This window comes from Lasioglossum baleicum, chromosome 1, assembly GCF_051020765.1.
Source record: "Lasioglossum baleicum chromosome 1, iyLasBale1, whole genome shotgun sequence".
NCBI lineage: Eukaryota > Metazoa > Arthropoda > Insecta > Hymenoptera > Halictidae > Lasioglossum > Lasioglossum baleicum.
Window position 1 is genome coordinate 11,766,236 of NC_134929.1, and position 15,784 is coordinate 11,782,019.

General features: G+C 39.7%; 2 protein-coding genes across 5 annotated transcripts; both read left to right on the top strand.

The window, feature by feature from the left end:
• Nucleotides 1-645: 645 nt before the first annotated feature.
• Nucleotides 646-7,469, top strand: LOC143207769 (ribosomal protein S6 kinase beta-1). Its single transcript, XM_076421547.1, has 12 exons — nt 646-1,082; nt 1,213-1,253; nt 1,342-1,516; nt 2,047-2,130; nt 2,344-2,477; nt 2,575-2,637; nt 2,712-2,840; nt 2,917-3,007; nt 3,430-3,546; nt 3,617-3,856; nt 3,939-4,090; nt 4,204-7,469. Exons 1-12 carry the CDS (start codon nt 996-998, stop codon nt 4,259-4,261), a joined length of 1,371 nt encoding a protein of 456 aa, XP_076277662.1. The 5' UTR covers nt 646-995; the 3' UTR covers nt 4,262-7,469.
• A 470-nt stretch (nt 7,470-7,939) lies between these two features.
• LOC143207745 (uncharacterized) lies at nt 7,940-15,677 on the top strand. 4 transcript variants are annotated; one of them, XM_076421523.1, is made up of 11 exons: nt 7,940-8,372; nt 8,966-9,195; nt 9,769-9,914; nt 12,052-12,151; nt 12,273-12,372; nt 12,868-13,108; nt 13,564-13,795; nt 13,882-14,000; nt 14,259-14,402; nt 14,633-14,761; nt 15,299-15,677. In XM_076421523.1, the coding sequence occupies exons 3-11, from the start codon at nt 9,867-9,869 to the stop codon at nt 15,527-15,529; spliced, it is 1,344 nt and encodes a 447-aa protein (XP_076277638.1). In that variant the 5' UTR covers nt 7,940-8,372; nt 8,966-9,195; nt 9,769-9,866; the 3' UTR covers nt 15,530-15,677. The 4 variants fall into 4 exon arrangements, with proteins under 4 accessions (XP_076277638.1, XP_076277634.1, XP_076277652.1 ...); XM_076421519.1 differs by having other exon boundaries at nt 7,943-8,372; nt 12,052-12,184; XM_076421537.1 differs by lacking the exons at nt 7,940-8,372; nt 8,966-9,195; nt 9,769-9,914 and adding an exon at nt 10,764-11,066.
• The last annotated feature ends 107 nt before the right edge of the window (nt 15,678-15,784 follow it).

Sequence of the window (15,784 nt, forward strand, 5' to 3'; positions counted from 1 at the left end):
TGAGTTTTATTTATCTAATCTCTTAAAAGCTTAGGCTACCTTTGTTGAAATATTATAATATCATAAGTCTTATATAGATACTGTAATTATTGTAATTCTCACAGACATAATTTTCGGGACTTTCACAGTAGCCGAACCTCATAAAACAAATCCCTGAATCATTATGCGTTCGCAGCATATAAAGCGATTATTTTATTTTTAACATATAATAGGACCTTGAACGGAGGAAATCAATTTCTATTTAAACGCTTCTCGTCTGCTTCTCGAATTTCTGCGAACGGCTATACGTTCTAACGAATAATTTCAACGACGTCAGAGTCGTCATCTTTTTGTATTAGCGCGTAGCCGTTCAAAACGGAATAAACTTTACTATATACAGCCGGATTCGATTCGAGTCTGACTAAAAAGATACATTGAGCCGAGGCAAGATAATATGTATATTCTTTTTCTGACAGGACAGATGGTCTCGGTTATTAAACAATGTGTAAATACCGAATGGTAGATTTTACATGTATCGTGTGATTGTTCAGACTAATATAATATTATATCAGAAAGTTTTAACAGTTGAAAACATTGATACGCGTTCCACTGAAAATCGTGGTATTTCTGTTTTGTTATTTTTGCAGCGAACGAGTTTGATTCTGTGAATAGGTTATTCGTGAAATTCGAATGAACCGCGAAATCGAGGAAGCCGCAAACTTGGCAACAGCGCTTATGGTTGTTCCGTGGTTGTCAATTCCTCGTTGGTTTTCGATTGGTGGAGACGACGTACCCTCCCACTCCGATGACCTCGCGATGACGATACTGCACGACCAATCAGAGTGTACACGAGGCGAGGGTGTTTGGTATGCCCTGGGACGGGGCAGCTTGTTCGCAGTAATTCAAGGTTTTGACCGTGCAACAATATTGTCGTGGTCGATCGTTTGAAAAAGAAATCGCTCGTCTCCGAGTTCGTCGCGAGATCTATCCTCGGTTCGAAAGAAACTGCGCGTAGAATGGCCGCGGTTTTCGATATCGAGTTGCACGATGCGGACACGGTAAATAGGGACGAGTCCGACGACGATGTTATCGAGATCGGCGAGGTAATTCACCATCTGCACGCGACATTGCCGCACACTCGCTCTCACGCCTTATCGTTTCTATTTTCTGATTATTGTTTCGCTCCCTAACACGTTCGTTTATATACGTTTTTCTTCTTGTTTTCTTACGTAGGAAGAGTATGACGCGAACCCAAACATGAACGAGATCACCGAGTGAGTAAGCCTTTTCCGTGGTGGCGTACCGCGGCTTGTTCTCGCGTGTGTCCAGGCCTCGAGATAATGACAATTTTCCGTTTGCTAGATCGGAAGGTGTCGAGACGGTACCGATATCCGAACAGGATGTCAACCGTGGCAGAGAAAGGGCTGGTCCCGAGGATTTCGAACTGTGCAAAGTTATCGGGAAGGGTGGTTATGGCAAGGTCTTTCAAGTACGCAAAGTAACGGGTAATGACAGTGGCACGATATTCGCGATGAAGGTACGCCAGATCCGACGATTTATTTACGTTCTCTCTACATCCCCGATCAATTCTTCATTGACGCTGTGAAACCCGATCCTTTATTTTCGTTGGCTGTTAGTTTCGTTGAAAATGATATTTTCATGTTTTGGTCGGGAATTATATAAGTTCTTTGTCTGCCTTTGTCTCTTTGCACATTATTGCGTGCAATCGTGATATTTTCTTTTATCGATTGTTTTCGTTCGAGCGTGCAGCGTTATCGATTTCCTATTTATTTGTTCGAATTTCGGTAAGTAATGCGAAAATATTAAATGAAAGGTACAGTCGTTTGACATTACCATGTGATCCATTGTACAGTCGTCACTCCTCTTATTTACCTTCTTTGACATTTGGAAATGTTTTTGGCATCGTGATCATTGGATATCACGCATTAATATCATACAATTCAAAGTGAAATGGACAATAAGTATTTTCAAAAATAACATTCTGATGTTTATTGTAAGCCTGCATATTTTTATGAATTACCTCAGGTGCATTTATTTTAAATATAGGTTTTACGCAAGGCTTCGATTATAAGGAACCAAAAAGATACAGCGCATACTAAGGCTGAGAGAAATATCTTAGAAGCTGTAAAGGTAAGTCTAGAGTTTCTCTTACTTCTTCTCTTCGATCAGACGAGTTATATGGTTTTTAGCCGTCTGATTCATGTTATTTCAGTTACAAATATAAAACGATAGTTATTCTCGTCAAGGATATATCCACATTTGTAGTACTTATTTGTATAATGGCTAACATGTAGTAAGTAACAGGAGAATATACTCTAATACATGTGTATTTATATCTGGCAGCATCCTTTCATCGTAGATCTTATGTATGCTTTTCAAACTGGTGGCAAATTGTATTTGATCTTGGAATATATGTGCGGCGGTGAATTGTTTCGACATTTAAACGATGAAGGCATTTTCCTCGAAGAAACTGCTTGGTAGGTTAAATCTGAAATAGAATCTTTGATGTAATTATAATATCTACTTCGCATCTACAATTATCAAGGATACTTTCTACGCATTTTATTTGTGCAGTTTCTACTTGTCCGAAATAATATTGGCTCTCCAACATCTACATTTACAAGGAATAATTTATAGGTATTCACGTTTTGCGTATAAATGTCTAATATCGCTTCCTATCAGATTACTGACGTATATTAACAATCTTCTAGAGATTTGAAGCCAGAGAATATTTTATTAGATGCCGAAGGACATATAAAGTTAACTGACTTTGGTTTGTGTAAGGAACATATACAGGATGGTACTGTTACACACACATTTTGCGGTACTATAGAATATATGTAAGCAATCTTTATTTAACGTAACTAGGGTTGCTGTTCTTTATTGAACTAGATAATACATGTAAAAACATTAAAGGGCTCCAGAAATCTTAACAAGAAGTGGTCACGGAAAAGCAGTAGATTGGTGGAGCCTTGGGACTTTAATGTATGACATGCTCACAGGTTCAGTAAGTATTTTAAAATATACTTATGTATTAGATGGACACACAAATAATCTTGTGCTCCTTCCATGAATTCATTCTTATCTACAACATGGTACATTAGATAATAATCTATTATATATTTTTCATTATCAGTAAACTCGTATATAGTCTAGTTGGAAAGCAAATTAATGATTGCAGGCAATCAATCGCAGGCAAATGAATATGATGTATCTTCAATAATGACAATATACATTTCACATTTTTGATTTTATATTAAAACATATATTATCATTATTAAAGATACATCGTATTCATTCGCTTGCATACGCCAATCGTTAACTTACTTTTCATCTTTATTGTATATGTATATATATATTCTATGGTTTTTATTCAAGTATTTACCTCAAGTATTACCAAAAGTTACCAAAAGCTTTTTCAATTTTTAGCCACCATTCACATCCGACAATAGAAAGAAAACAATTGAGAAAATTCTACGTGGAAAATTGAACCTTCCCCAGTACCTAACACCTGATTCTAGAGATCTTATTCGGAAGCTGTTGAAGGTTAATTCTTTAAATTTGTTGTTAAACTGTTTATTGAATTGCAATACAAACTTGAGTGTAATTTCTATAGAGGCAAGTTGCCCAGAGATTAGGATCTGGCTCGTTAGACGCCGAGCAAATAAAGAATCACCAGTTTTTCAAGCATATCAATTGGCACGACGTCATTTCCCGAAAGTTGGAACCGCCTTTTAGACCAACATTAACGAGCGAGGATGATGTGTCACAATTTGATAAAAAGTTCACAACATCCGCGCCAATAGATTCTCCGGCGGAATATACATTAAGCGAATCAGCTAACAGAGTGTTTCAAGTATGCATTTTTATTTCATTCTTTTTTCGCGATCAGGTGACCGGGGAAAATTTGAAACTACAAAAAATTGTATTGCTTTCAGGGATTCACATATGTAGCACCTAGTATACTAGAGGACATGTACTCGCAGCCGCGAGTGATAAACGCCAGAAGTCCACGTAGAGGTAATATGCGCGGTTTCTCACCGCGAACGACGCACTTTCATTTACATAACACACACGTACAAACTCATAGGTGAGTAACTTTTTGTTTGACATTATGTCACTTATTACGCGTTACGATTCATTTGATATGTTGATACCATTCACCTTTGTACGCGAAACAATGACGATCCCGATACTTTGTAGACATAATGGAGTCGGACACGGCAATATGGAGGATACAGAGATGATCGAGATAGGCTAACTGCCACCTGTATCATAGTGGAAAATGCTTAGCATTTGGGCCTAACTGCTGGATATCCATGACCAAATCCTTGTGTCTCAGGGAGGGATTTTATAAAAGTATAGATGGAGTAGCAAAAGGATAGGTCCAATATCCGGTACTTCGTTGGATATCCAGCAGTTAAAAATTTAGCTAATTTTTTTTTTAATCAAATTTAATTATAACAAAGGTACTAATTAAGATTATGCTTTAAGAACAGCGACGCAGCAGTTATTTGGTAGCACGTAAAAGCATATGTATATACATAAATATATCTATTTATAGATAGATACATGTATTTATTTATATACATATTTGTGAGTGGAAAAAAGAGTTCGGATGATAAATAATCAGGAAAGGAAGATTTTTATTTACTTATTTGTCGTTAGTTACGATGTGCTGAACGTTCTAACGAGATCCATTTATTCGCATACATTTATAGTCGAAATACTGCACACGTTTCATTGTCCTGTTAATACGTGTAATGATCTATTGTTTTTTGTAAATACTGATCCGTAGGTTGGTTGGATGTTCATGTATAGATACACAAGCGTCATTCATGCTAAGTGCGACAGACTGAAAAATTCCAGCACTTTTAGAGACTTGAAAAATTACCACTGTTGAGACAAATTTGAGATTCAACCATCCTGTAACACTTGTATATTAAAAAAGAGGGGGAGAATAAAAAAGAAACAGAGAAAAGAATGAAAAAAACTGTACACGGCAAATGTAATTTAATCGCGGTGTATGTGATTGCTTAAATGTGATTCATTGAAAATGGACAAAAGACAAATAGACTTAATAACAAAGATTCACAGCTGCCACCACCGCTCCGCCGCTCAAAATTCCATATCCGGTCGTTCATTCGAAAAAAAACGAAAAGAAAGAAGAAGAAAACAAGAAATTCTATTGTCAGCAGTAATAACGTTTCCATGGCAATAATGTGAAAACAATAACGTGTCTACATGGATAGTCATAGACAGTGTTTATGTAATACTGCAATGGAATTGCATTTGTACAATTGAAAGTTCCTACGAAGCGTGAGTTAAAAATGCAGCATGCTCTGATCTTCAAGCATACAAATATTTTTTTGTAGAAGCCTTGTTTATCCATATATACGTGTACAAACAAAAAAAGGAAAGAACCACCTTTATTTAACCGTTCACGCCTTGAAGAAAAAGAAATGAAAAGAAGAAGATAGGACAAACAGCTTTGTTGTGATTTTTGTGTAATTAACAGAAAAAAATATTTAGTGTGAAAACAAGTTACCATGGTAACAATGTTACTGCGAAACACGTTGACTCTGCGACGAGACGAGGGTATAGTTCATATTTAACACTCGTGTTCACATGTTGTTCAGTGTGTCATCATACTATCGCAATTTATTTAAATAATATCTATTCGTTACATATATTTGTACATTATTAAACACTAATATATATATATATAGAATTATATATATATATATATATTGATTTGTGACGTACACACATACGATAAATAGTCAAAGATAAAATAGTGTAAAGAATAAGCGTTCAGAGTGACTGTTTACCGCTCACCGAAACAAAAAAGAAACTTTAAACTACCCAAGTGTTCACAGGCCATACTAGCCGACATATTACAATTTTAACTAATATACAGCGAAAATATCATGGTCGAAATATTCGATCGAGTAAATAAGTTTCTCGTTGTGGTTAACCACTGAGAATTATCTCCTTCTTTCATTCTGTCTTGTTATCAATTTGATAAATCGCATTTCGACTGTGCACAAGCTAAACAAATGCGTGTAGTACACACTGTGTTCGAAAGTCTGTGATTACTATTTTATTTTCGATTATCTAGCCAATATTTCTAGCGTTTGGAACAAAATCGTTTCGTGTCCTTTTTTTGGATTCAATCGCTTCCCCTTAATCTTCTGGGCTACCAAGAATGTGTACTTTTATTTTAAGTGGTTTGCAATCCCGAGCTTTTGAACAGAATTAGTGTACGCACACGAGTATACGCTATTCGATGCTGTATACCGTTTTCTCGATAAGAATTTGCTGTTTTTAGCAACGAATTTCTTCAATTTAAAAGTAATGTAAATCCATTGCGTTGTAAGAAGTTACAGAACCGAGTAGTTCAAAAGCAATATATATTAACCAGTTTCTAAAGTAACTAGCCGAATCTATGGGGAAAACGATATATTGTAAAAAAGCATGTATTCAAAGATGATAATTTACAAGTAATTTTTTTTCTCTGTGTATCGAAGGGACAATGTATTTTCGATGTTGAAACAAGAATCTGTCTACAGAGTCGAGTCGAGTTATATGTAACATACGAGAACGTTTCAGTTGTAAAATGTATTCAGAACTTGCTGTACTAACGATGCTCGTTGTTTTCGTTACATTGTTGTAACAGGTTCTAGTAAATTAGTATTTACTTATAGTATCAATGAAAATAACAGTCATGTTTATAACGACCTGGTAACGTAATACCATATCTATTTAATCTATACTATTATTTTTGATGTGTTTTTTTTTGTTAATTGAGAACATTGTACAAGTTCGAGTATCGTTTTGAAATGTGTCACGAAATCTATTAAATGGACATTCGGTCTTTCATCGTGAAATTATGAATTCATAATGAAAACTTTGTAGGTAGATTCTGCTAACGTGCTGCTTGCAACTGACCCTTGGTGCTGATACTCGTTGATTTGATCAGATTCTAAACGGCCTGAATACTGTCAGATTCATTTTTATACGTGAAAAAAAATACGGAACGAAAAAGATGAAACAATTACGAGAATAGCACGTAGTGCTCTATATATTTAGATCTATACATGTATATTACGTTCTCTTGTAGCGTTTGAATGCGTACGGAACGAATTTAGCAGAAATTAAGTTTTATTTTTCCACGCGTTTTTCTTTTCGATGGTGTAGTATTCCGAGAGAAGAAGCGTTTATGGTTACCCATGGCACAAGAATATGTTAGTTAAGTGCTTAAAGAGAGAGAGAGAGAGAAAAAAAGAAAGAAGAAAGAATATTATCGAAACGATGTATAAACGACACTAGCCATTGGCCAGATGAAGTGATAAATGGTTTAATGCTTCCAATTAAAAGAAATATAGATTCTTCAATTGACTTATTGCTACCATGGTTTGTAATCCTCTAAATCGTATTTACAAATAAATACAATGATTTGTGACATACTTTGTGTCTATCCTTTTTACACCATGTTATTTCACCCTTATCCTGTAATCCTGTATATGTCCCACTTACTCCATATTCATTTACGGGGTTGGTTTAGCCTTTCATTTGAATAGTCAACTCATTCCCAACCAGTTGACATCATCGGTAAAGAACTGGTAATATTGCAACATATAGGAGTGAAGTGGGTGGCTATTATGGTTACGAGCGAATTTCAGGAGTTTTATTTTTACAATAGACCATAACATGTTATGGGAGGTGGGGGTAGGTTGCAAATCGATGCTGCTCTCAGTGAGCACTTCGCGCAACTAGGTTGCAACAATAATATTACCGATGGAAGGGTTAGATGTCCGATACCTAGCCGACAGCTCGCTAAGGACATTTAGCACGCGCGTGGCGTGTCATAGTAATGGGATATTGCAGGCACGTGCATGCAACAAGAATGGAGAAAGAACGTCATTTGCGTGGGTGGGACTGCGTGGTAGAGGATTCATGGACGGTTGAGTGGAACGCGGATGATCGCGGATGATCCAGCTCGATCGTCGTCGCGCTGCTTCGTGGCGTCGTGTTTCGAGAGTCGATTGCAAACCATTGCAACTCCGTGCATCCTAATACATGAAAACGAAATGAGATTGCGAAGGTGTACGTCGCGTCGCGATATCTAAACCAGACCAGACCAGACTGTACCATCGAGCATTCGCATCGATGTTGCTCTCGAGGATCGATCAGAGTCGCACCGCGAAGTGTATCTCGATAAAATGTTGACAGTTTCGATAATTGAAGTGATCGGAATCTCGACCGTTAGGGCCGAAGTCGGGCTGTAGCTTTCCGGAGTGTGGATCTAGCTCGAATTCGAATGTAGCCATAAGAAATTCCATTCCCGAGCGGTTACAGTTGCATCTCAGGTAAAGTTGGCAGGGTATTTAAAGCAAAGGACTCGACACAATTTGATTTTGAACGGCGCGGCGGGTGCAAATTTTTGCTGCTTGCTACACACACATAACCGAGTCGGTGATGCCTCAACCGAGATCCGAACTTTCTCTTTATTAAGTTTGAATTGCATTAGCGGCGCGTTGAATAGAATAGCGCAGAGTTTTCAATTGATGTTAACTGGCAGGATCAAAGATTTGTATCAAGTCTTGGTTAGGTGGGCCTATCTTTGGCCCCGCTAATATAAAAGGTCTAGGTCAGGTAATTTAGGTAGCTTCGTATATAGTACGAGTAAATGTTGAGAATTCTAATATTCAACTGGTAAATGAGAAGGATCTAAAAATGAATCGCTTTAACAATTTCCATCGAGAGATTCGTAGCCGCAGTTTCGGTAAATTGTTTTATATCGACGCGACGCGTAGTAGGTTGCTTGAGTATACATATTTATTTATTTCTTAGACACGGAAGGTTGTGCATAGTAGAGAAACTTTAAGATGAGACTTAGCTTGGGTGTGGGCACGATCATCAATAAACGGCGCGATGATTCATCGTGATAATTTGAATACAGGTACGCGGTTGTCTCGAATCGGTTGACCAAGTGCCAGTATTATCGAGAACGACGGCAGTGCCGCGACTGACTTCCGGTCTTCGACGCCGGCAAATCGAAACTGCAAACCGCAACCGAACGAACACGATTTTCCTCGAAGATTCCCAACGAGTTTTCGAACGGTTCGAGGATCGAATTAAAACCCGAAATAATCTCGACGTCTGATAATCGTGCCATGCAACGAAACGAAGGTTAGTAAATTGTAAAAGTTGATAATCCGCGAATATTGCCAACCGATTGCCCGCGGATCCATATTGGAAAAGTGAAAGTGGCTCTAACCGGTCGACTATAGAATCGCGACGCGTGTGAATTCAAATATCGTCAATTCGAGTATTCTATTATATGTTGGGTTGGAACGAAAGTCCGTAGCGTTTTGAAATTGAAATTCAAAGATAAAATTAATATATATATTTAAACTGTGTGAGGAATTTTAAGAGAAACTATAATCAAATAAAGTCTTATTTTCCGTGGTAGTAGCCTTTTTAGATCTGAAATTAATTAAAATCGTTCCATATTCATAATTGTATATAATTGTATAAAGATCCGCAGTCTAATGATAAGTTGCTTCGAAAATGGCAGAAACCAATAGAACAGAATGAAGAATATGTCATCGAATAAATGTATGAATAAATATCTGAATTTAATCATTGAATTTTAATGTCAAAATACTACAAACTTTTGCTACAATCCAATGGTGTGGTATTGATTCAAACGGAATCCCGCGCTCCGATTTCAATTGTAATAACGACCTGTGTATTTATTAGAGCCCACAGTGTAATTTAGCTGGCGCGACTGGTGCAGTGGTTCGTCGATCTCTGTGTAACGGATTTTAACGACACGCTCGAAGGGATAATCGTCCAAGATGGTGCGCGTGGCGCGTCTCTCACACACTAACGAAGAAACGACGAAGGTGAGATAATTAACCGAGTTAGAATCTAATGGAAACGCGTGTGTAATATGTAGCGAAGGACAGACGAGCGTTTACTTAGAGCTATGCACACGTCCGTCGTATACTGTGTTAGTCATAGATATTTGAGGCCCAAACGGAAGCGGAAACGGAGCCAAAACTGGCCGCAGCTTTCCCGTTCACTGGCGCTAGACCCTATTTCGATCTAAATATTCGTAAATAACAAATTACGAAATTATTCCATTATAGAGAGGCGGTAGTAATAATTAAGCAGGTAATTACTAGACTGGGGATCTCTATGTTTGTTGCGAGAAACTGGAGTCATTTCTAAGAATTCCTGATTTAATAATTTTAGTAGGTCAAAAGTAATAATTCTCTCAAAATTCTTTGATCCCATTATTGTTTTTTAAATTGCCACTGCTCATTCTTGTGATAAACGTATTTATGTTATACGGGATATTCACGGGATCAACGACCTTTCTTTCAATCGTTTCTAAGTCGCTTGAACGTGTTCTGTGAAGAAATGGGTGGCAATGTTTTAGGATTACGTAGATTAGGGTTGGTTTCCCAAAAAGTCGCTGTGGCGAAAGTCCGGAAAGCGCGGACGGCGCGGACAGCTTGAACGCGAACGAAAGCGTAAGGCGCAAGGCAAAAAGGAGCAGGAAAAGAAGACGGAGGAAGACGTAACGCGGCCGTCGAACAATTTTCGGTTCTCCAACCCTGCTCGCTTGTGTTTCGGCGACAGGCCGAGGATGACTCCCGTCGGATATTTTTGAGACCACTGTTAGGCGCGATGCAGCGCGCATTAATACGTATGTAAGCTCGTATCGTGGGGCTGTATATTCGCGTTCGTTTCGCTCGCTCGTTCGCTCGCTAGCTCGCTCGTGGCCGTGCCCGTCTATTATTAGTCGACAGTCATCGGAGTCGGCTGTAACGCGCGGCCGAGCCACAACGCGGAAAAAGCTGGAAGAAAATTCGACAAGAAAACGCGGATCCCGCGAGATTTTCGTGTGGCACGTGTTCGACGACCGGGCCAGCCAGTTCTGCCGGCTACCTCGGCGTTCGTACCGCCACTGATACCCTCACGGACAGAGGATTTCCACCCGACGCTACCTCGACGCCCTTGGAAACGATGATTCTCGCACGATTTTCACTGTGAGTCCCACCAGTTCGCTCGGTACTGCGTCTTTCCGTCGCGGCGACCCCTCGGATCACTTCTTCCTTTGTTGCACACGTTCACGGATTCTGCGAACTCGCTCACTACTCTGCTCTTTTTGCTAGAACCTTTAAGAACACTGGTATCGCTAATACTCCTATTCATGGGACCTCGCGAGCCCACTCGCTCCGATCGACTGATATGGTAGTTTGCGTATGGTGACATAGGGTTCGCCTGTCTAGCCGATCATGGTCCTTTTAAGGGAGCTTCCTATTTCGATGTCTTGGAAAAATAGAATTTTCCTCGACGACTAGAACTACCAAACCCGATAATGTTATAGAAATATTTTCTTGAGCAATCTTTTGCTATACTTCTCTATAAATCTGAATAAATTCAATCCTTTTGATTATTATAAACGAATCAGTCTTGCTTAGGGTTCGATAGTGCTAGTGTCAATCTTCATTACACCATATCGTGTTCATTAAAACCAATATTCCTGCATTCAACAATTTTTTTATATTTCGTGAAGATTGATAAATATATAAACAAAGCTTGAAATTCATGATTCTACTGGTTTCATCTAAACAAAATTCCCAAAAATCGGTTTTTCGACGCTCAGAACGCGGAGCCCCCTACAGTCGTCGAGGCGCACGTGATTGTTTGGTCTATTGTGGTTCATTCAAGTTCTTATTGGGCTTCGTGGGAAGAGTTTAAGGTAGTCTGTGATAGATGATCAGCGGGAGAGCTACCTTTTGTGTTTGTACACCTTCCGTGCGTTGAATTATAGACAATCGTTAGTGTGAGATTGGCCCTGATTGGATTCCTAATTGGTAGCGATAGATTTAGTCTTATTTGGAAGACCGCATGGCGAATTGGGGTAATTGATTGAGAGGCATTAAATTACCGTTGATATAATTTCGTTCGTATCGCTTACGCCGCGTATAAGAACGCAACTTTTAATTCGATTTCATTGGATTTTTCCAGATGAGGGATGCGGTTCCGCAAAAAGGAAATAACAACAATAACAATAATAACAATAACAGCAGCAGCAACAACAACAACAACAACGTAACACCCTTGAAAAGTAAGCCTTCCTTGGTGATTTATCGACCCCCAGGTTTGTAGATCTTGTTCGTTTTATGATAGTTTTAAATAGAATAGGGAAAGCAGAATTTCATAAGCTGTGAGAGTTGAATATTTTCTAGGCGGAAGAACGGAAGGAGCCACGGCGAACGTCACTAATCCACGATTGAACGTACACGCGAAGGAGTTCACTATGAAGCAGAACGATTCGCATCCTTCTAAGTGAGTGTAAACTACTTAGGAAACGGCCGCGGCTCTGCCCATGTATCGGGAACAGCTGGAGGAATGTCTAGAAAGCTAAGAAATATAGAAATCCTCTAAACTCGATTAAATAGTCGAAGCCTGCTGTCACTGGCTGAAACTTCGACAAGATCTTTACTACGATGTGTTGTCTTTAAAAGCTATTTGTTAACCCTTTATATGGCGTAAACACAGGGGAAAGGTCATAGGTGCTGCGGAAAGAGGCTCGTCGAATACCTTGCGCAACGTAGACGTTATAGATTAGGATTTCGATCGGATCGTGAAGTGAAAGACGGCGCGAGATTATGTCAGCGTACCGCAATGGCTCGTACCAACGTATTCTTCCATTTTCAGAATGAAAAGCTATCGCATCGACTACGCAAGCAATTAGCGTATCAAATTTCCCTCACCAATTCAATCCAATTCACCTCACCATGCGTTTCGTGAATCGATATTCAATGAAGTTTCTTGGTGCAGGTCTCGGACGAATGCTACAGATCGATCCCCGTATTATCTGCAACACAGCAAGTCAAGCGGCAACGTGCACCGATATCTGTACGCGCAGCAACAGCAACAGATACAACATACTCTACAGCAACAGCAGCAACAACACCATCAGACGTCACGACACTCGCAGAGCAGTCATCATGCGATCGCTTCTGCGCTCAAACAAACACACCCGTTTGACAATTCGCCGTCGAGCGGAAATATTATACATGTAAGCAGGAACTGTCAGAAATCACGCTGTCCAGCATAATTTTTTCCTTTCGATAACCAATAATTAGGCGGCTCAAAATCCGTTGTAGAGTCTACAGAAATGTACAGTGGCCTATAGAGGTGTGAGAGAATAAATTCGCAAATGTTGGGCCGAGGAATTAGTCGGCAACGGGACGGATTCTCAAAAATTTCTTGTCTATTCTCGGGAACCCCGGTATAATCCCAAGAATATATCCCAAGAACGATGCTCCAATTTAATTCTTTTACTCTTTTGAAACTCTTAATAATTCATTTCTGTTGGCTAAGAATGTTACTTTCACTAAGTGTAACAATACCGTAAAGAATCGCCCATTCAATATCGGAGCACGTAAAAACATGAAAATTCGTTGGACAGTGTTATTCTCCTTGGTTAAGTGAGAGAAAGACAGAGAGAGTTGACCACTACCGGTTTTGCAGGGCTCCGGTAGGGTTCATTTCAATATGGATCAGAACGAGGTCAAACCAAATCCAAGTAAACCTGGCAGGCTCACCAAATCGTTGTCCTTCGTGTCCACATATGGTTTGAAGCGATCGAAGAGCCTGAACGCGGCTGATGTATTGGCTGCGAAGGCGGTGAATATCTCAGACGCCTCGGAATTAGGGAAGTTTCCCGCAGCGATCCAGGATACTCTCCTGAGAGCCATCGATGGTATAACTATCAAATTCCTATTACATAATCTTACTTAAAACCCACCGCTGAACAGAGGATTTGTTGATTACTTATTTTATAATCAGATCCGAACATGTTGAACGCAAGAGCATTGATGGAACTAGTGCGACACATTTTGGAGAGGGTCGTGGAGAACCGGAAGTACGCAGAACCGGCGGCGAAAATTTGTATCACCATCATAGAGGTTGCCATATGTCTAAACGCTATCGTACTTAGTATTTCCAAATTCTAGTGACTACTCAAAGTTTTTGGAAATTAGAGGTGTGCGAGAATTTGATTCGGGATCGGGACATTTTCGAGTTCTCGTATACCTCTATTGAAAACACACAATGTTTGTCCTTTTTACCGGGAAGTACTACGTAGTTAGCTAGTTTTAATTTTTTAGAATTTTTTTAGACATCTAACATATCTAACTCACATTACCATAAAACAATCGGTGCAGAAAGAAGCTAAAGAGACGTTCCTGGAGTCTTTATTGAACACGTGCCAACAGTGGTACCAGGATCGCGTCAAGATCCTCTACGATGGTTCCAATTATCATCGTTACTCCGCCTTCATGACGTTCCTCAACGAAATGTACTGTCAGGTAGGACACGTCCGGATGTCTCGCTCACAAAAACAATGTCTTTCGGAGACAGACGTCTAACAATCCCTGAATCACAGGAAGTACTGTTACACGATGTTCTCTTGATCCTATGATTGATCACGTTCCACAACCTTGCCACGCTCGCAGATCATTCAATTTTTTACTGCTCGACCACGAGTTGAAATGATTAATACATTCGTGTTCATACATATGCATGATCGTTGTTACAGTTGAAACGGAGACAGCTTCAGTTGAAGACACAACAGGAGGGCGTTCCTCCCGGACGCGTTCTCCTCACGCTACTCTGGAAGTGTTGCCAGGACTGTCTGCAGCCTCCCGTTGTCAATTCCTTGGCAGAGGTAGGTTTAGACTAGCCGCGATAAAGTCTACTTGACGAACAAAGAAAACGATCTCTTTCGTAGAAGGAATTCAAGATGATTAGCACGAAATCGTTTCGAGGAAACTTCATCCGTTGTCGTCAAGAGTTTGAGTATTGATTGCTCGCTTTTTGCGTGAACTTCACCAAAACGAGTTTTACGAATTTTTTTTTAGAAAAACAGAAGGTCGCATTTTTTAAAAACATTTACGGTATCTTACTACACATCCGAAGAGGTAGAAATTATTTTTTCTTTTAAAAGTACGGTCTGGTAAGAGAAATCTGCAGAAGTATTTCTGTACAATCACACTTGATCAAACTCTACAGTCAAACTTTAAAAATATCGCTTTATCACAGTGTTTTACACATAAAAAACTACGAAAAAGATTCAACATCTTTGAATTTTGTGTACTGTTTTAAATTATAAGCCTAAGTGTAGTTTGCTGAATTTTTAGCAAATTTTTATTGCGACACTGTAAATTTCATGGTGGAATTAAATTGTTACTTTTCTGTTTGGAAGACGGATTGCTTGTTCTTCATCCTAACATGCATCGGCAAGGACCTGGACACGGAGTTGCCGGCGCAGCTGGAGCAATTACTTGGAAGCTTGAGGGACGCGTTTCTCGCGGAGGACACGATCCTGCCATCGGTCAGAAAGACCCTTCTACAACTGATCGAGCTTCACGCCGCCCACTGGCAGCTTCCGGCACCGGCAGTCGTCTACTATTATCCGGGATCGACCTCGAAATGATCCTTCGCCGTCTCGGCTCCTCCGTCCATTCGTCGGTTCTGTGCGTGTGCGCATCGGGTACGTGTGGAGTTGAGCGAGCATATAGCGGGTGGAACAAATGCGGCGACCTTCGGGTGGCTTACGCGTTTTCTGCCTGTCTCACAAACTAGTCAACTCGAACCGCTTGGGCCCATTGGGGTTCTTCAAGGGTACTCGACCATTCAACGTTCTACATTGTACAGTGTCGCTAACATTTGTTCCATCGAGTGTGCATGC

Coding starts and splice junctions, on each gene's coding strand:
- LOC143207745 (XM_076421519.1), top strand. CDS start 9,867: ATGGTGCGCGTGGCGCGTCTCTCACACACTAACGAAGAAACGACGAAG. Junction 13,109..13,563: donor CGAGCGGAAATATTATACAT/GTAAGCAGGAAC, acceptor CCGGTTTTGCAG/GGCTCCGGTAGGGTTCATTT. Junction 14,403..14,632: donor TCAACGAAATGTACTGTCAG/GTAGGACACGTC, acceptor TCGTTGTTACAG/TTGAAACGGAGACAGCTTCA.
- LOC143207769 (XM_076421547.1), top strand. CDS start 996: ATGGCCGCGGTTTTCGATATCGAGTTGCACGATGCGGACACGGTAAAT. Junction 2,638..2,711: donor TTACAAGGAATAATTTATAG/GTATTCACGTTT, acceptor ACAATCTTCTAG/AGATTTGAAGCCAGAGAATA. Junction 3,008..3,429: donor ATGACATGCTCACAGGTTCA/GTAAGTATTTTA, acceptor TTCAATTTTTAG/CCACCATTCACATCCGACAA.